General features: G+C 37.0%; 1 protein-coding gene across 32 annotated transcripts in view; it reads right to left on the bottom strand.

The window, feature by feature from the left end:
• The window catches only part of ZMYM2 (zinc finger MYM-type containing 2), a 129,376-nt gene that overhangs the window by 64,269 nt on the left and 44,746 nt on the right, over window positions 1–20,361 (bottom strand). For all 32 annotated transcript variants that reach the window (XR_010150611.1, XR_010150616.1, XR_010150615.1 and 29 more), the window contains 4 exons: window positions 19,410–19,695; window positions 17,305–17,470; window positions 15,961–16,173; window positions 2,925–2,996 (listed from right to left, as the gene is read on the bottom strand). Coding sequence is in view for 18 of the 32 variants with exons in the window: in XM_063792417.1 (XP_063648487.1) it covers window positions 2,925–2,996; window positions 15,961–16,173; window positions 17,305–17,470; window positions 19,410–19,695 (737 nt within the window). In the remaining 14 variants the exon portion in view is untranslated. The remainder of the gene's footprint in view (window positions 1–2,924; window positions 2,997–15,960; window positions 16,174–17,304; window positions 17,471–19,409; window positions 19,696–20,361) is intronic.

Genomic DNA, 20,361 nt, shown 5'->3' with positions numbered 1-20,361 from the left:
AATAGTGGGTGAAAAGTTTGCTTAACTTAAACAGATACAAAGGGAAAAATAGCAACTTTACCCTGGAGAAACCTGACAGACATCCCCTTAAACAAGTTAACACACAATAATGGAAAACATAGACATCACGTGCTTCCTGATGTGCACGAAGAGGGACACAACATCGCTTATGAGGTATTCATGCCAAAAATGCATTACCTCAATCTTATCTTGAGGAACTATCAAACAAACACGAATTGAGGGATGCTCTCCAAAGTGGTATTCAAAATGTCAAGTCATAAAAGACAAACAAAAACTAGGGAACTATTTAGATTAAAGCAGAGGTAACTTCCACTCCCAACTAACAGAAATTAGATTTAAACCTCCCACCCACCTTTAACAACTAGAAAATTAGACACACACACAAAAAAACAATGGTTTTCAAACTCTACACACAAGGTAGCACAGAACTGTATACCTAACAAAAGGGAAACAAATCAAGTGAGTCCTGTGGCTGCCAAAGCTTGAGGCCTAGAAGTAGCTGGGGGAAGGGGAGGTTAACAGAGCCTACTTACTAGTTTCACTGAGTTGAGGAAACACAAGTCTTTCAAGGCAGCTAGAATTTGGGAAACAGAGTACTGATGATGATGGAGCTGCACAAAAAAGCTCTGATCTTAAAAATACATCTACAGACGTATTTTGGCTGAAAACTGATCTGTGATCTTAAAAATACATCTACAGACATATTTTGGCTGAAAACTGATCTGTGCATTCACGAGAAGAAAGCACCTGTGTCTGGCCAGAGAAAGAACCCCAGAACCACAAGAAAGCATTAGGCTAACAATTCCCAAAGAACACACATGGCCAGGAGTACTCTGTATTGCTACCTGTTCAAGAGTAGGATGACCTTGTAATGCGGGGGATGATTCAGATCTCTCCAGGTATCACCGCGGTAGTATGAATAAATAGCCCCAGACTAAAGTTTGCTCTACCAAAGTCTTTTCAAAAACTTAAAAGTAAGCCTCAAAAGGATCCAAATAATTCGAGGTTAATTTGACAGGATGCCAGAACAAAGTCCAACAAAACAATTAAAATAATACAACAAAATCCAGCAACCAATAATGTGAAATTCACAATATTCTGAATCAAACTTAAAAATGACAGGCATTTTGTCAAAAAAAAAAAAAAAAAGCAGGAAAACATGACTCATTACCCAGAAGAAGAAAAAAAAAATCAAACTATAGAAACAGATCTAGAAATGGCAGATATGAAAACAGTAAGGCCGGGCGCAGTGGCTCAAGCCTGTAATTCCAGCACTTTGGGAGGCCGAGGCAGGCGGATCATGAGGTCAGGAGATCGAGACCATCCTGGCTAACACGGTGAAACCCCGCCTCTACTAAAAATACAAAAAATTAGCCGGGCATGGTGGCGGGCACCTGCAGTCCCAGCTACTAGGGAGGCTGAGGCAGGAGAATGGCGTAAACCCGGGAGGCGGAGCTTGCAGTGAGCAGAGATCACGCCACTGCACTCCAGCCTGGGTGACAGAGCAAGGCTCCATCTCAAAAAAAAAAAAAGTAAACAGTAGGCAAAGATGTTAAAAGAACTATTATAAATATGCTAATATATTAAAATATTAGTAGAGGAAAACATGAACATAATTAGGCAGGAAATTGAAGATACAAAAGAGACAAATGGAACTTTTAGAGACGAAAAACATAACATCTGAAAAAATATGCTGCATGGTATTCACAGGTGATTTTAAAAGATCAGCAAACTTAAAGATACAGCAATAGAAACTTTCCAAAATGGAGTACAGAAGGAAAAAAAGACTAGGGAAAAACAATACAAATACAAACCACAATGCAAAATAAATACAAAACAGTACAAAAAGAATACAAAACAATACCAAAAAACAAAAAACAAGCCTCAGTGACTGTGGGAAAGTGGCAGGAATTATCTGGAATTGGGGTCTCAGAAGAAGAGAGTTGGGAAAAGGCCTAAAAACTATATTTAAAGAAATAATGGGCCGGGCGCGGTGGCTCACGCCTGTAACACCAACACTTGGGAGGCCGAGGCAGGCGGATCACCTGAGGTCAGGAGTTCGGGACTAGCCTGACCGACATGGAGAAACCCTATCTCTACTAAAAAAATACAAAATTAGCCGGGTGTGGTGGTGCATGACTGTAATCCCAGCTACTTGCGAGGCTGAGGCAGGAGAATCGCTTGAACCCAGGGGGCGGAGGTTGCGGTGAGCCGAGATGGTGCCGTTGCACTCCAGCCTGGGCAACAAGAGCGAAACTCTGTCTCAAAAAAAAAAAAAAAAAGAAGAGGAATAATAATGGCCTATGATCCTGTACTGGATTCTAGACAAGAAATAATTGTTTTTCATTTGCTGTAAGGGACATTAACAGGCAAAATTTGAATACACTCTATTGACTAACCTGATAATAATAGTTTACTGATGTAAATTTCATTATCTTGATAACTGTACTACAGTTAAAAGTCTTCCTAATTTTAAACACTTATTACTCATTACTAATTCATTTATCTGGATTAACAGGAATACAGACTTAGAAATTTTTTTGAAAGAAAGGGTTTGTTCTTTTTTTAACTTTTCAGGTAGGCACAAAAGAGAGGATTTTTATATCCCTTTATTAAATGCCTACTGTGTACAAGGTATTGTGCACTAAAAAATATCTGAAAATAATTTCCTAAGAACATAAATATCTAAAGACAAATGAGCATATCACAAGAAAATACATGTAAAATTAGTGAAATTAGAAATCTATGTCTCAGAGATAAAACATTCATCATTTGATACAATTTAAGTTTGGAAATTTTAATATATTTCAAATTGGACAAGATTTTTCAGATACATATTAATGACAGTAGTAGCAGTGCTCAAAAATGTTAAGGCCTTGAACTCCATTTACATTCCTGCTTACCTCAGGCTGCATTAAGAAAGAGTCCTGCATGTGATCTCGTACCTCCTTCAGGAAGCTTGGATGGCTACCTACCTAAAAAAAGATTTTAAAAGACTTTATAAACACACATAAAGAATAGCTGCTACATGAAAGGTAAATAAGCATTATGTAAAAGTTGCTTCTCAATTATATTTTGTGACTTACAAACTCATTCCAACTTTTAAAAATGTCTGCCTGTCCTGTCCCCACTACTGTTGCCCAACTTAAAGAATTATCAAATAATTTTATCTTAGAAAAAAATGGTATGATGATAAAACAGTAATAATGGGCTAAGGAATTAAAGATAGACACTTAGATCTGACTCACCTCTAATTTCTGAGTAAAATCACTTCTAATTTGGAGTGTTCTAAGATCTCTTTAAAACCTATTAAACTGTTAACACTTATAATGAAACTCGAAGCTTTCTAAATTAAGTCATTTGGAGATTATACAGCTACAATTTCCACCATATGCAAAATGGATTGAGAAACTGTTTTTTTTTTTTTGTTTTTTGTTTTTTGTTTTGAGTTGGAGTTTTTGCTTTGTCACCCACGCTGAATTGCAGTGGCATGATTTTGGCTCACTGCAACCTCCGCCTCCTGGGTTCAAGCGATTCTCCCACCTCAACCTCCTGAGTAGCTGGGATTACAGGCACCTGCCACTATGCCTGGCTAGTTTCTGTATTTTTAGTAGAGACAGGGTTTCACCATGTTGGCCAGGCTGGTCTCCAACTCCTGACCTCAAGTGATCGGCCCACCTGGGCCTCCCAAAGTGCTGCGATTACAGTCGTGAGCCACCGTGTCTGGCATGTTTGAGAAATTCTTTTGAAAGCACATATGACAGTTTCCAGCATATAATACGAATACATATCCTTACTCCTTGCACAAAAGTTTTAAAAGATATGCTTCCTGCTTTCCATGAAAGTCAAAATACTATGCTAGAAAAGGAAAACTACTGAAAGGCACAGGACAAGCGTTATACAGTCTCCACTGCCAGGATCTAGATTATTAACTAAGTGTATCAATACACTTCAGAAACTAATTGAGCAATGAGAGCACAGATAAACAACAAAAGGCAGCTAAGTTAAATATAACAGACAAAGGACAAAGGGGGTGAGAGGAAAGTAAGGAAGGATTATGATACAATTTTAGCTCCCAGGTTGCAGAGAAAGAAGACATTCACTATAGCATCTCATGTAGTTGTCTCCAAACACATCCAATTGGGTCTCTTTATCAGTAAAATAGTAAGGCATGGACTCCCACCTATTTATTTAACTAATGAATTATGAATATATAGTATGTAATTATAAAACATGCAAGTAATTTTAAAGAATAAAAGAAACACTATTTTAAATAATTTTTATTTATGTAATAATAGTACAAAGAACATTTTCTCTATCCACTGGAGAAGAATCATTTGGTGTCAGTAGAGGTTATGTGGGGAACAGTATAAGGAACTCCTACTCCTCTAGTCAGGGTGGTATCAGCTAATGTCCAGAAAGGAGCCAGAACTCCCATATCCACTCAGCAATAACAAGAAGCTGCTTCTCCCTCACAGATGTAGAGAGGCCAAGTAGAGAGGCTGACCTTTTAACTCCACTTGGCAATACCATAGTACTCAAAATGTTCAAGTTTCAAATAAAAAAATCATTTATCATGCCAAACACCAGGAAAACTATAATTTAAATAGAAAAGGACAATCAACAGATGCCAACACCAAAATTACAGAGATATTGGAAATACCTGACAAAGATTTTAAAGCAGTCATCATAAAAGTGCTCCAATAACCAATACACATGCACTTAAAAAACAAATGAAAACACAGAAACTTCTAGAAAAGAAATAGAAGATATAAAGAAGAATAAAATGGAAAGAATCAGTGAACTGGAAGACAGAATAATAAAAAGTACCCAACCCGAAAAACAGACTGGGTGGGGGGAAAAGTAAAACAGAGCCTTAGGGATCTGTAGGCTTGTAACAAAAAAAAAAAAGTAACATTCATGTCACCGGAGTCCCAAAAGGAAAGGAAAAAGAGGACAGAGTTAGAAAAGTCCTCCAAAAACACTACTGTTTGAAATGTCTCAAATTTGGCAAAAGACATAAATCTACAGATAGAAGGTTAGCAAACACTAGGAAGGATAAAACCCAAAGAAACACCAAGATACACCAAATTCAAATTTCTGAAAACCAAAGACAAAGAAAAAATCTTGAATCTGGCAAGAGAAATGACACACCTGTAGGTGAAATACAGTTGAAATAGCAGCCTAGAGAAACAGTAAGACAACAGCTCCTCTACTCCACAGACCCTAATCCCATTCACACAAGAAAAGGCCAATTAGCCTAGACTTCCACCCTGGCCAGGCTACAATGTGATGCCTCACCCCAGCACCCTAGCCATGGTAAAGTCAGAGAAGGCCAAGTAGGAAACTTGAACTTCCACCCCACTGGGTGGTAATTAGACACCTTAACCACCTCTACCCTAACTGAGGTGGTCTGACCCAGCAGAAAGTCAGAGCTTTTACCAACAACTTGCAGTAAAGAGGCCAAGACTGATGTAACAGAACCTGAGGAGCAGTAAAGAATGAAGTAAAGTAAGCAAAAGCCTAAGGGGCCCATGGAATAAGATCAAATAGACCAACATGAACTTTCTGAGAGTTTGAGAAGAAGAGAAAGGGGCAAAAGATTATCTGAAAAATTAATGGCTAAAAACTTGCCATATTTGATAACAGACACAAATCTACAAATCTAATAAACACAACAAATTACATGTAGGATAAACTCAGAGACACACAATAAGACACATTATAATCAAACCGTTAAAAGACAAAGAAAATACTGAAAGAAGCAAAACAGAAATGGTTCAGCACAAGAAATTCTCAATAAGATTAACCATCAATTTCACAAAAGAAACAACCATGGAGGCCAAAAGGCAGTGGAATAACATTTAAAATAATAGAGAAAAAAAAGCTTTCAAACAAGAATACTATGTCCAGCAAAACTATCATCCAAAACTGAAGGAAAAATAAAGACACACAGATAAAAGGTGGAGGGAGTTTGTTGCCACTAAATCTACCCTACAAAACAAATGCTAAAAGGAGTCAAAGCTTTTTATTGAAATGGAGGGAATACACTTGACCCAATCTTTAGTAAATATATGGGAGAATACAAAATAAGTATAATTGTATTTTTGCTTTATAAATCCACTTTTTATTTCCTACATGATTTTAAAGACAAATATGCATACAAAATTGTAAATCTATATTACTGGGAATACAATGCTTAAAAATGTAATCTATAACAAAAAGAGGGAACAGATATATAGGAGCAGCATTTTTAAAAGCTAATTAACTTGTTATAAATTCACATTAGATTGAATTATAGGATGTTATATGTAAAGCCTCCCCCACAGTAACCACAAATAATATATTTAAAAATAATACAAAGACAATGAGAAGGAAATCAAAACAGTGCACTACAATCAACTAAACATAAAAGCCGTAATGCAGGAAATGAGATACCAAAAAAAAGGTATAGAATATACCGAAAAAAAATAGAAAAATGGCAGAAATAAATCCTTCCTTATTGGTAATTATGTTAAATGTACATGGATCAAATTATCCAATCAAAAGGCATCATTTTTTTCCTATTCTGTCAATTTCTGCTTTTTGATCGGATAATTTGATCCATGTACATTTAATGTAATTACTGATAAGGAAGGATTTATTTATCCAAAGATTCAAACAGGTCAAAAGTAAAAGGATGGAAAAAGATACTCCACACAAATAAACAGTAACTAAGAGAGTTGGGGTTGCCATATTAATATAACACAAAAAGAGCCTATATGTGAAAAACTGATACAAGAGACAGAAAAATACATACTGAACAAAGGGTCTACTTACCAAGAAGATATAACAAATATAAACATATACATACCAAATATCAAAACCCCCAAAATACACTTAAAAAAATTAACAGACGTAAAAGGAGAAATAGACAATAACTGAGGTAGAAGCAGATAATTGTACAATAATAGCTGGAGACATCAACACACCATTTACAATAGTGGACAGACCATCTAGACAGAATTTCAACTAAGTAAAGACAAATCTTGAACAACAATATAAACTAGAGTTATTAATAACAAACATATATTGAGTATTCTTGCCAACAACAGTAGAATAAACATTCTTCTCAAATGCACATGGAGCAATTTCCAGAATGAACTATGTTAGGCCACAAAAAAGTCTCAATAAATTTTTGAAGACTGAAATCACACAGAGTATCTTTCCAATGAGCAATGGAATAAAACTAGAAATCAGTAACAGAAGGAACACTTAGAAAATCCACAAATATGGGGATATTAAACTACACACTCTTAAACATGGCTCAAAGAAGAAATCACAGGAAATTTTTAAATACTTAGAGATGAGTGAAAACAAAACTAAAAGAATACCAAAAGTTATGAGACGCAACTTAAATACTAATCAGAGAAAAATTTATTTAAAATTTTAATTGCTTATGTTAAAAAGAAAGAAAGAAAGAAAGTCCAGGCATGGTGGCTCACACCTATAATCCCAGCACTTTGGAAGGCTGAGGCGAGCAGATCACCTGAGGTCAGGAGTTCAAGACCAGTCTAACACGGTGAAACCCCATCTCTACTAAAAATACAAAAATTAGCCAGGTGTGGTGGCACATGCCTGTAATCCCGGCTACTCAGGAGGCGGATGCAGGATAATCGCTTGAACCTGGGAGGTGAGGGTGCAGTGAGCTAAGATCATGCCACTGCGTTCCAGCCTGGGCAATAGAGTGAGACTTTGTCCCCCCCCCCCCAAAAAAAAAAACCTCAAGTAAATAACCTAACTTCTCACCACCTTGAGGAAAAACACGAGATCACTAAACCCAAAGCCAGCAGAAGAAAGGAAATAATAAAGATTAGAGCAGGAAAAATAAAACAGAACAGAAAAAGTGAGAGAAACAAACCCAAAAGTTGGTCATTTTAAAATACCAAGAGAATAGACACAAAGAATAAAATATAGGAGACATTACTACCACCATTCCTGAAGTAAAAAGTAGTACAAGAAAATGCTATGAACAATAGTACATTAACTAATTACACAGCCTAGATGAAATGCACAAATTCCTAAAAACACACAAACCACCAAAACTGACACAAGAAGACATAGAAAACGTGAACAGACCTGTAACAAGAGACTCAGTCATCAAAAATGTCCTGGCCGGGTGCAGTGGATCATGCCTATAATCCCAACACTTTGGGAGGCTGAGGCGGGTGGATCATGAGGTCAGGAGATCGAGACCATTCTGGCCAACATGGTGAAACCCCATCTCTACTAAAAATTCAAAAATTAGCTGGGCGTGGTGGCAGGCACCTGTAGTCCCAGCTACTCAGGAAGCTGAGGCAGGAGAATTGCTTGAACCTGGGAGGCGGGGGTTGCAGTGAGCCAAGATCATGCCACTGCACTCCAGCCTGGGTGACACAGTGAGACTCTGTCTCACAAACAAACAAACAAACAAAAAGTCCCAAAAAAGAGAAGGCCAAGATCAGATGACTTCACAGGTAAATTCTACCAAACATTTAAAGAATTAACACCAATTCTCACACTTCCAAAAATCAGAAGATACAAGATGTCTCACCCACCCCATTCTATAAGGCCAGCATTACCCTCATTTGAAAGACAGATAAAGACATCAAAAGAAAGAAAATCAGAGACCAGTATCCCACAAGAAAATAGATGCAAAGATCCTCAACAAAGTACTACTAAACTGAATTCAATATATTAAAAGGATTATACACCATAATCAAGTAGGGATTTATCCCAATAAAAGTGTGGTTCAACATAAAGAAATCAATCCATGTAACATACCACATAAATAAGAGCAAAGATAAAGACCACATGATCATCTCAAAGGATGTACAAAAAGCATTTGAAAAATTCAACACCTTTTTATGATTAAAAAAACTGAATAAAAAAAGTAATACAAAGAAACTACTTCAACATACTAAAAGCCATGCAATATGAACAACCCATTCTAACATCAGACTCAATGGTAAAAAAATTATTTTCCTCTAAGATCAGCAACAAGGACGCCCACTTTCACCACATCTATTTGACACAGTATTGAAAATTATAGCCACAACCATTAGTTAAGAAATAAAATGCACCCAAATTGGAAAAAAGTAAAACTATCTCTATTCACAGATGACATGAAACTCATAAAGAGAAAAATACCAAGAAACTCATAAAGCTAGTAGAGCTAACATTCAGTAAACTTGCACAGTACATGATCAATGTACAAAAATCAGATGTTTCTATACACTAGTAATGTACAATCTGAAAAGGAAATTAATAAAGCAAATCCACTAGAAATAGCATTAAAAGAATAAATAGGAATAAATGCAGCAAAGGAGGTGAAGACTTGTACACTAAAAACCACAAAAGACTGCTGAAAGAAATTAAAGACATAAATAAATGGTATGTCTTCATAAATAAATGCCATTTTCACAGACAGAATAACTTACTATTGCTAAGATGTCAATACTACCCAAAGCAATCTACAGATTCAATGCAATTTATATAAAAATTCCAACAAACTCTTCTGCAGAAATAGAAAAGCCAATCTTCAAATTCATATAAAATTAGAATGGGTCCAGAATATTCAAACAATCTTGACAAAAAACAAAGTTGGAGAACTCACATTTCCTGATTTCAAAACTTACTACAAAGATACAGTAATCAAAATAGTGCAGCACATACATAAGATCACACATGTAGATCAGTGGAACATAGAAATGATCTCTGGCCAATTAATATTTGACAAGTGTGATAAGTCCATTCCATAGAGAAAGAATAATCCCTTCATCAACAGGTGGTGGTGGTGGGAAAACTGGAATTCCAGTACAAAACAATGAAGTTGGACCCCTGCCTCACATAATAAACAAAAAGTAAATTAAAATGGATCAAATACCTAATTAAGAGCTAAACTCATACAACTCTTAGAGGAAACTGTAGAGGAAAACCATGACCTGGCATTTGGCAACAGATTCTTAAAGACACCAAAAGCACGACCAAAAGAAAACAATGGGTAAATCAAAATTTAAGACTTCCAGCTGGGCGTGGTGGCTCACACTTGTAATCCCAGCACTTTGAGAGGCTGAGAAGGACAGATCACTTGAAGTCAGGAGTTTCAGATCAGCCTTGCCAACCTGGTGAAACCCCAACTCTACTAAAAAAAAATACAAAAATTAGTTGGACATGGTGGCCTATGCCTATAGTCCTAGCTACTTGGGAGGCTGACGCAGAAGAATCGCTTGGACCCAGGAGGCGGAGGCTGCAGTGAGCTGAGATCGCACTACCGCACTCCAGCCTGGGCTACAGACCGAGACCCATCTCAAAAAAAAAAGACCAGGGGCGGAGGCTCACGCCTGTAATTTCACACTTTGGGAGGCCAAGGCAGGAGGATCACTGAAGGTCAGGAGTTTGAGACCAGCCTGGCCAACATGGTGAAACCCCATCTCTACTAAAAATACAAGTATTAGCCCAGGCGCTGTGGCTCACGCCTGTAATCCTAGCACTTTGGGAGGTCGAGGCAGGTGGCTCACTTGACGTCAGGAGTTTGAAACCAGCTTGGCCATCAAGGTGAAACCCCGTCTCTACTTAAAATACAAAAAATTAGCTGGGCATGGTGGTGTGCGCCTGTAATCCCAGCTACTCAGGAGGCTGAGGCAGGATAATTGCGTGAACGCGGGAGGTGGAGGTTGCATGAGCAGAGACTGTGCCACAGCACTCCAGCCTGAGCAACAGAGCAAGACTCCATCTCAAAAAAGAAAGAAAAAAAAAAAAAATTAGGCATGGTGGCACACACCTGTAATCCCAGCTACTTGGGAGGCTGAGGCAAGAGAATCGCTTGAACCAAGGAGGCAGAGGTTGCAGTGAGCCAAGATCGTGCCATTGCACTCCAGCCTGGGTGACAGAGCAAGACTCCTTCACCCCTCAAAAATAAAATAAAATAAAATAAAAAAATTAAAACTTCTGCACATCAAAGGACATTATTGAGAAAGTAAAACAAAAACCTACATAATGGAAGACAGTATTTGCAAAACATATACAGAATGAGCAACGCAAATGCAAAAAATCTGAAATGCTCTAAAACCCAAAACTTTTCAATTACCAACATGATGCTCAAAGGAAATGCTCATTGAAGCATTTTGCATTTTGGATTTTTCAGATGTGGATTGTTTGAATGTAAGTATAATGTAAATATTCTAAAGTTTGAAAAACCTAAAATCTGAAACACTTTGGGTCCCAAGCATTTCAGATAAGGGATACTCAAACTGTACAAGATATAAGGAACTTCTTCAACTCAAGAACAAAAGTACAAAGGGATACAAAATTATAGCTATATAGGAGGAGTAAGTTCTATTGTTCCATAGCACTATAGAACGAATGCAGTTAACAATTATTATTGGATAGATTCAAAAGGCTAAAAGAGAGAATTTCGAATGTTCCCAACATAAAAAAATAGTTTTGGGGTGATGGCTATCCTAATTACCCTGATTTGAACATTCCACATTTTATACATGTATAAAAACATCACTCTGTATCCCCTACGTATATACAAGTATTACATATCAACTAAAAATAAAAGAGGGCCAGGCGCAGTGGCTCATGCCTGTAATCCCAGCACTTGGGGAGGCCGAGGCGGGCAGATCACGATGTCAGGAGTTTGAGACCAGCCTCACCAACATGGTGAAACCCCGTCTCTACTAAAAATACAAAAATTAGCCAGGTGTGGTGGCACGCACCTGTACTCCTAGCTACTCAGGAGGCTGAGGCAGGAGAATCACTTGAACCCAGGAGGCAGAGGTTACAGTGAGCCAAGATCTCGCTGCTGCACTCCAGCCTGGGCAACAGAGGGAGACTCCATCTCAAAAACAAACAAACAAACAAACAGACAAACAAAAAACAAAAAGAGAAAAAAGAACTGAACTACAAAACCCAATTCAAAAACAGAGACAGGACTTGAATAGATACTTCTCCAAAGATGATACACAAATGGCCAACAAGCAAATGAAAAATTGCTCATTGGCCAGGCACGGTGGCTCACACTGTAATCCTAGCACTTTGGGAGGCCAAGGCAGGCAGATGGCTTGAGCTTAGGAGTTCGAGACCAGGCCTGAACAACATGGCGAATGAAACCCTATGTCTCCAAAAAAATACAAAAAATTAGCCAGGCGTAGTGGCCCGTGCCTGTGGTCCCAGCTACTCGGGAGGCTGAGACAGAAGAATCCCTTGAGCCCAGGAAGCAGAGGTTGCAGTGAGCCAAGATTGTGCACCTGCACTCCAACCTGGGTAATAGAGCGAGACTCTGTCTCAAAAATAAAAAAAACAACAACAACAAAGAAAAATTGTTCATTGTCATTAGTCATTAGGGAAATGCAAATCAAAACCATGAGATACCACCGCACATGCACTAAGATATCTACAAGAAAAATCAAAAGCTTAAAACATGGAAAATAACAAGTGTTGGCAAAGATATAGAGAAAACAGAAGCCTTGTACATTGCTGCTGAGAACATAAAATGGTACGGTTGTGTAAAATAGTTTGACAATTCTTCAAAAGGTAAAACACAGAATTACCCTATGACTGAGCAAATCCACACTCATCCAAAAGAATGGAAAACCAGGATACTTATATCAAATTTATACACCAATATTCACTGCAGCATTATTCACAATAGTCAAAGGTGGCAACAAAGCAACATCTATCTTAGGGACAACAAATCGATAAACAGAATGTGGCATATACATATAATGAATATTATTCAGCCATAAAAAGTAATGATGTTCTGATCATGGCTATACTATGGATGAAACTGAAAGCATTATGTTTCAGCTTTCAGGTAAAATAACCCAGATGCAAAAAGACAAATATTATATAATTTCACTTACATGAATATCTAGAATATACGAATTCATAGAGACAGAAAGTACTAAGTTACCAAGGACTGGGATAGAAAAAAATGGGAGTTATTGGCTAATGTCAGTTTTTGTATGGCATGATGAAAAAGTTTCAGAAATAGAGTCAACGGTAGCACAACACTGTAAATGTAACTAATGCCACTCACTTATATACTTAAAAATACTTAAAACTGCAAATTTTATGTTACATATAGTCTACCACAATGTTTAAAAACCTTATGAGTTACTTTCCTTCCTTTTTATGCTCTGGAATTGTTTAAATAGCACTGAGATTTTCTTGTTTAAATCTGATGGAATTCCCCTATGAAAACATCAGAGCCTGGTCCTTGTTGTGGGGTAGTACTTTAATAATTACCTCTATTTCATCTATAGAAATTTGTCCACTTAATTTTGTCTGCGCTGAAGTCCAGTTGGGGAAATTATATTTTCACAGGAAATTAATCTAGGTTCAACATTTTTATATAGGGCTAAATAAATTGGTTCTTATGACTGATTTTTGTCAAGTTCTTTTGTTTTGATGTTCATATCTACCTTGTCATTTCTTATTTTACGTATTTCTGTTTTTAAACCTCTTTTCCTGATTAACAATTGGGTATTTTTTCCCTGGTTTTTGAAGACCTGATTTTTCAAAGAGGCAACATTCTGAACAATGTTAATACTATTTTAAAATTCCTAATTAGTTTATCCTTTTATCTTTATTTCCGTTCTTCTGTTTCAGTTTATTTTTCTTTTTCCAGGTTTTTCAGTTGACTATTTAATTCATTTATTTTCATTTTTACTGCTTTAAGTATATGAGGAAATGAATTTTCCTCTGGACATTTTTATAAAGCAAATGTAACACTGATACCTTAAAGAATGCACAAAAAAAAAAGGACATTACAGACCAATCTTACTTATAAATATCAATGCAAAAGTACCAAATAAAGTATTAGCCATCAGAATGTATGCGCATTTTTGAAAAAATAATTATCTGGCATAGTTTATTCTAGGAATACAAGGATGGCTCAATAGATTAGGAAATCTACTAATATGGCAGTGCCACCTCTTATCCTTGAGAGATACATTCTGAGGCTCCCAGTGGATGCCTGAAACCTTTGATACTATGTCGTTTCCCATAGACACATACCTATGATAAAGTTTAATTTCTAATTAGCCACAGCAAGAGATTAACAACAATTGGGTGGGAATGATGGCTCACGCCTGTAATCCCAGCACTTTGGAAGGCCGAGGTGGGCAAATCACTTGAGGTCAGGAGTTTGAGACCAGCATGGACAACATGGTGAAACCCAATCGCTACCAAAAATACAAAAATTAGTCGGGCATGGTGGCATGTGCCTGTAATCCCAGCCACTCAGGAGGCTGAAGCAAGGAGAATCATTTGAACCCAGGAAAAGTAGACTGCAGTGAGCTGAGATTGCACCACTGCACTCCAGCTTGGGCAACAGAGCAAGACCCTGTCTCAAAACAAAACAAAAAACAACAACAATTATAGTTAGTTATAATTAATCTCTCTCAAATTATCTTAATTGTAGTCTACTCACCTATAATTAATTACTTTCTGAAATTATCTTATTGTAGTCTACTCACCTATTTGGAAACTGCAGCTGACTGTGAGTAATTGAAACCACAAAAAACAAAACTTTGCGTGAGAAAGGACTACTATATAACTCACACCTTAATAAATCTAAGGCCAGGTGTGGTAGCTCATGCCTGTAATCCCAGCACTTTGGGAGGCCGAGGCGCGGAGATCACTTGAGCTCAGGAGTGTGAGACCAGCCTGGCCAACATGGTGAATCCCCATCTCTAGTAAAAACACAAAAATTAGCTCAGCGTGGTGGTGCACGCCTGTAATCCCAGCTACTCAGGAGGCTGAGGCAGGAGAATCACTTGAACCCAGGAGGTGGAAGTTGCAGTGAGCCAAAATTATGCCAATGCACTCCAGCCTGGGCAACAGAGCGAGACTTGTCTTTAAAAAAAAAAAAAAAAACTAAAGAGGGAGAAAGTTCATATAACCTTCTCCACAGACAACAAAAAGATCTTTAAAGCAATAATAATTTCTGATAAAACATTTAATAAATAAATTTATGAAGATTGAAATCACACAGACTATCTTTCCAATGAGCAATGGAATAAAACTAGAAATCAAAAAGTCCTTAAAATAACATTAACCCGGACGGGTGCAGTGGTTCACGCCTGTAATCCCAGCACTCTGGGAGGCCGAGGCAGGTGGATCACCTGGGGTCAGGAGTTCGAGACCAGCCTGGCTAACACGGTGAAACCCCGTTTCTACTAAAAATACAAAAAATTAGCCAGGTGTGGTGGCGCATGCCTGTAATCCCAGCTACTTGGGAGGCTGAGGCAGGAGAATCGCTTGAACCTGGGAGGCGGAGGTTGCAGTGAGCTGAGATCACGCCAACGCACTCCAGCTTGGGAAACAAGAGCAAAACTCCGTCTCAAAAAAAAAATTATAACAACATTAACCTTAAAATTTAAATATAAACAATATGACCACTTCAAGCCAAGGTTTAAAAGTTTGAAAAATAATATTTGCAGCCCCTCTCCAACTCCCAAAGAGGAAATAAATTCAAAAGAGGAATCATTCTGATAGCATTTACCATTATATATAAAATCTTAAATTTACTGCCAATAATCTACATACACAGATGTTCCCTAAGAATGGAGTTACATCCTGATAAACCCATTCTAAGTTGAAAATACCTAGGTCAAAGGTGCATTTTAAGACATTTCCAACTTACAACGGGTTTACCCAGACTTAACTCCATCATTATATCACGGAAATGACCTACCTCGAATAAATACAGATGGTCCCTAACTTACGATGGTTCAGCTTTAATGGTACAAAGCACTATGCATTCAGTATGCTCCATGATATGACAACAATAATGGAATTAAATGAAATTCTAAGATAAAGCCAGTTAATAAACACTGTTAGAGTAAAAGTATTACAACACTTTTAAGCACATTCTAAAGAATGCCCAATTTTGATTAGAACATGAATTACCTGTTTGTATTCACTGACACAACTTTGACAGCAAAATCTTTTCTGTTGACCATCAATCACCAGAACATTATTTCCAGCACCTTTACTAGGCAAGTACTCTCCACACTGTTCACAGCAATTCATTATTAAACCATTGGCCATTCTATATCTATTAAAGCAGTGGTCACTGCACAGCTTATGAGTCATATTTTTAAAGCTGACTTCATGGCGAATCTAAAAGAAAAATAAACAAAATCTTACAAAACAGATCAATCTGACAAGTAGCTAAATAATAAAGCATTCTGAACAGAAATAAAGATGTCCCAATAAGGCTTGTTTGGAGAAAAGGAAAAAAAAATTTTTTTTTTTTTTAAAGACAGGGTCTCGCTCATTACCCAGGCTAGAGTACAGTGGCACCATCAAAGCTGACTGCAGCCTCAATCCCCTGGGCTCAAGCAATCCTCCTACCTCAGCCTCCCGAGTAGCTGAGACTATAGACACACATAACCACGCCTAACTAATGTTTTTTCTTTTAGGTAGGGATAGGGTCCCACTATGCTTCCCAAGCTGATTTCAAACTCCTGGCCTCAAGTGATCCTCCCACCTTGGCTTCCCAAAGTGCTAGGATTATATAGGTGTGAGCTACTGAGCCTGGCCCCATTTTCATAATTATTTAAATTGTTTTTATACACACAGGAACACATGTATGGCACTGAAAAAAGAAAAAAAACCCATCAGTGACATCACTACAAACTTCTCTAGAGGTATCAGAAGATGACAGAAAACCAAGTTTGGGTAGTGGTGATATTAAACTTCATAGAGTAAAAATCTTTAGACCAATTTTTAAAAACTATAAATAAAGTACATTTCTCTAGAAAAATGAGGAGGGGAGAACCATTATAAATCATTCAAATGACTTATATATAAACAGATTACTTTTTATTTAACACAATATTAATAATGTGAGGTTATCAAAAAATATTCCAATCGTTCTACTTCTCAGCAAAATTATTTGTAGTATTTCTTGTGTAGTCTGCCTGCTTGTTTAAATAAATATATTACTAGACAAAAATCAACCTCAACACTATGGTTTTGTCTGTGAGTGTTCCCAACCTCAGGGAAAAAAAAGGCAATTAACACAATGATTTTTCCGAAATCATCCTCTGGGAGAATCAGATTATATAAAAGGATATTTATAAGATAAGATCCTATGGGAGAATCAGATTACATAATAGGATATTTATAAGATAGTCTTTATATATATTCATTTTTAAGGAACTGATAAAAGATTATCTAATAGTTCTTAAATGAAGTTTAAAATATTCCTATTTGTTAGAATTAAATGATAAAGAAAAAAATACAAACCTCAGTTAGTTTACCACAGATTGTACATCTTGATTTATTTAGAGCTCCTTTAGTAGGATTCTGTTTGTCTTCATAGAGAGATAAACAAGATGTACTACAGAATTCCTGGAAGGACTCACTTGAATCCACTTGAGCAACAATGGTTCCTTTCATTGTAGTTATATCTCTGAAAAATAAGTGGTACATATTAAAATTCCATTTTAAAAGAAATCAAATATAAGAGTCATAAGTGACATTTTTCATTTCTATAGACTAAGTCCTGCAAATCAAACATCATTCTTGGATCTAATAAATCATTTTTATTAGACATTCCTAATAAAATATGTTTGGAAATAAAGACTTTTGAGAAGCAAAAATATTTTATACTATTAAATCTTTGCCATTACTCAATTTATCTTTAAATTCACCAAAAAGGATTTCAAATATTGGGAAAACTAAAAAAAGAAAAGCTGTTATTAGTTATATGGAATTAATGTTAAGGATTAATTTACTGAGGTATAACCTGTTCAATTCCCTCCCCTGGATAAGTAGAAAGTAAGAGGTATCTGGGTTATGGGAATATGGTATACGTTCTAGAGGGATAACTGAACTTAAATATACCCACACACCCCAACCCCAAATAACCTCACCCACCATTAACATGGCTCTCCAACAGTAAATAGAAATGTTAGAAAATGACAATACTGCTGAGCGCAGTGGCTCACGCCTGTAATCCCAGCACTTTGGGAGGCTGAGGCGGGCGGATCACGAGGTCAGGAGATCGAGACCATCCTGGCTAACATGGTGAAACCCCGTCTCTACTAAAAACACAAAAAATTAGCCAGGCATGGTGGCAGGCACCTGTAGTCCCAGCTACTCAGGAGGCTGAGGCAGGAGAACGGCATGAACCCAGGAGACGGAGCTTGCAGTGAGCGGAGATCAGCGCCACTGCACTCCAGCCAGGGCGACAGAGCGAGAATCCGTCTCAAAAAAAAACAAAACAAAACAAAATTGACAATACTGATGACCTTTGAAGTTTTCCTTTTATTCTGATTTTCAAGATCCTACACTGTAGTATTTAAGTTTACTACTGCAAAGCAATCTGTGTAACAATTGTTTCAGTATTTGAATTTATTAAACATGTACAGAACACTAAGCTCTTTGTAAAATTCAAGATCTAAATATAGCTTCAGAGAATTGAGCTGCTCCAAGATATGGTACAGAAAGGCCACCAGGCTTTACCTTGCATATAACATACCATATTCCAGCTATTTTTAACCAGTGAAGCTAGATCAAAAAACAGCAGAAGAGGGCTGGGCATGGTGGCTCACGCCTATAATCCCAGCACTTTGGGAGGCTGAGGTGGGCAGATCACCTGAGGTCAGGAGCTGAAGACCAGTCTGGACAATATGGTGAAACCTCATCTGTACTAAAAATACAAAAATTAGCTGGGCATGGTGGCGAAAGCCTGTAATCCTAACTACTCGGGAGGCTGAGGCAGGATAACTGCTTGAACCCAGGAGGTGGAGGACCCAGGAGGTGGAGGCTGCAGTGAGCTGAGATCGCACCATTGCACTCCAGCCTGGGCTACAGAGTGAGACTCTGCCTAAAAAAAAAAAAAAAGGAAAAAAAAAGAAAAAGAAAAAAACAGTAGAAGAGAGGATCCTGCCTTTCTAAGGCTGGCTAAAAATTGGTACCTGAGTCTTGAAATACTATTTCTAATGACTTAATGTTCAAAACAAACACATATAAAATCCAAAGACTTGCCAATTTTATAATCTTGATCTGAAGACAGGGTAAAATTTAACCAATTTTAACACAGAATCACGCATAAACTGCTTAGCATTTTTATTTGGCTATAAGAACTAATTTCTTCTCATTAATCATGTAAATAAGTATGTATTGTTACAAAATCAAAGAGTCCAATGGAGATTACAGACAAAATTAATTATAAGGACCTATCTAAATCAACTCCAATGCCATCCAAACAGGAAGCCTTTTATCCATATGCCACCTGGACTTGATAGGGAAGTTTCCAAAGGTATTACAAATCTGTTTCACTTTTCTTAAAATTTTACAACTCCAAAATTCAACTATATGGAATTATGTTGAAAGGTAAACCTTACTTTTTACACATAACACAGAGTTTCTTTGGAGCAGGCTTGTGGGAGAAGGAAGAAAGGCAGGTGGTAGAACAAAAGAGGTGAGCTGATCCTTTTCGTTGATAAGCTGTCTGGCCCTTCTGTAAAGGTTTTTTGCAGTTTGCACAAGTGACTTTAACTGGTTTAGTAGGCTGCTGTTGGGCAGACGGCTGGAAAATCTGTTTAGGAAGTGAGGCCACTGGTGATAAAGAGTCCACCCCTGGTTGTTTCTGATTACGGGGAAATGAAGCTGACTGGGAGATCCAAGAATCTTAAAAACAAAATGCACAAGAAAGAGTAATGAAACAAGTGTTTGTTTATACATATTAAAATTTATATCAGAGAAATATTAACTTCCCATTTTGTACAATTTTAAGATGTTAATGGAACAGCAACATAGCAGAGAGGTATATAGCACAAGTTTTGGAGTAAGAATGTCACGGTAACAATGCACTATATTCTTTAAAGTAGTTAACATTAGATTTTAAGTGTTCTCAGCACAAAAAAAGGGTATGTCGGGTAACTCAGAGCTCAATCTAGCCATTCCCACAATGTATATCTACTTCAAAGCAACATATTGTACACAATAAATAAATATACAAGTTTTGTCAATTTTTTTAAAAATTAATTAAAAGAAAAAAGAATGGTTCACATTCCAGCTCCATCGCTTACAAGATTGGGAAGCTACTTAAACTGTGCCTTACTCTTTAGAGCGCCTGAAATGGTATTAACCTCATGCTAATGGTAAACATTAAATGAGGTAAGACATATAATAAAGCATAATAACTGGCATATAGGAAGTATTAAAAATGTCACTAGTTATTAAGCAGGAAGTATTCACGTATTTATAAAATGTCACTTTAGGCGAGGAACACATATATCAACATTAAATAATAATAAAATCCTAACTAGAACCTTTGACAAATGTAATGCAAGT

The sequence above is a fragment of the Pan troglodytes genome, chromosome 14 (assembly GCF_028858775.2).
Source record: "Pan troglodytes isolate AG18354 chromosome 14, NHGRI_mPanTro3-v2.0_pri, whole genome shotgun sequence".
Taxonomy (NCBI): domain Eukaryota; kingdom Metazoa; phylum Chordata; class Mammalia; order Primates; family Hominidae; genus Pan; species Pan troglodytes.
The sequence above is the reverse complement of the archived record's forward strand: the minus strand, read 5'-3'. Positions and strand labels throughout refer to the sequence as shown.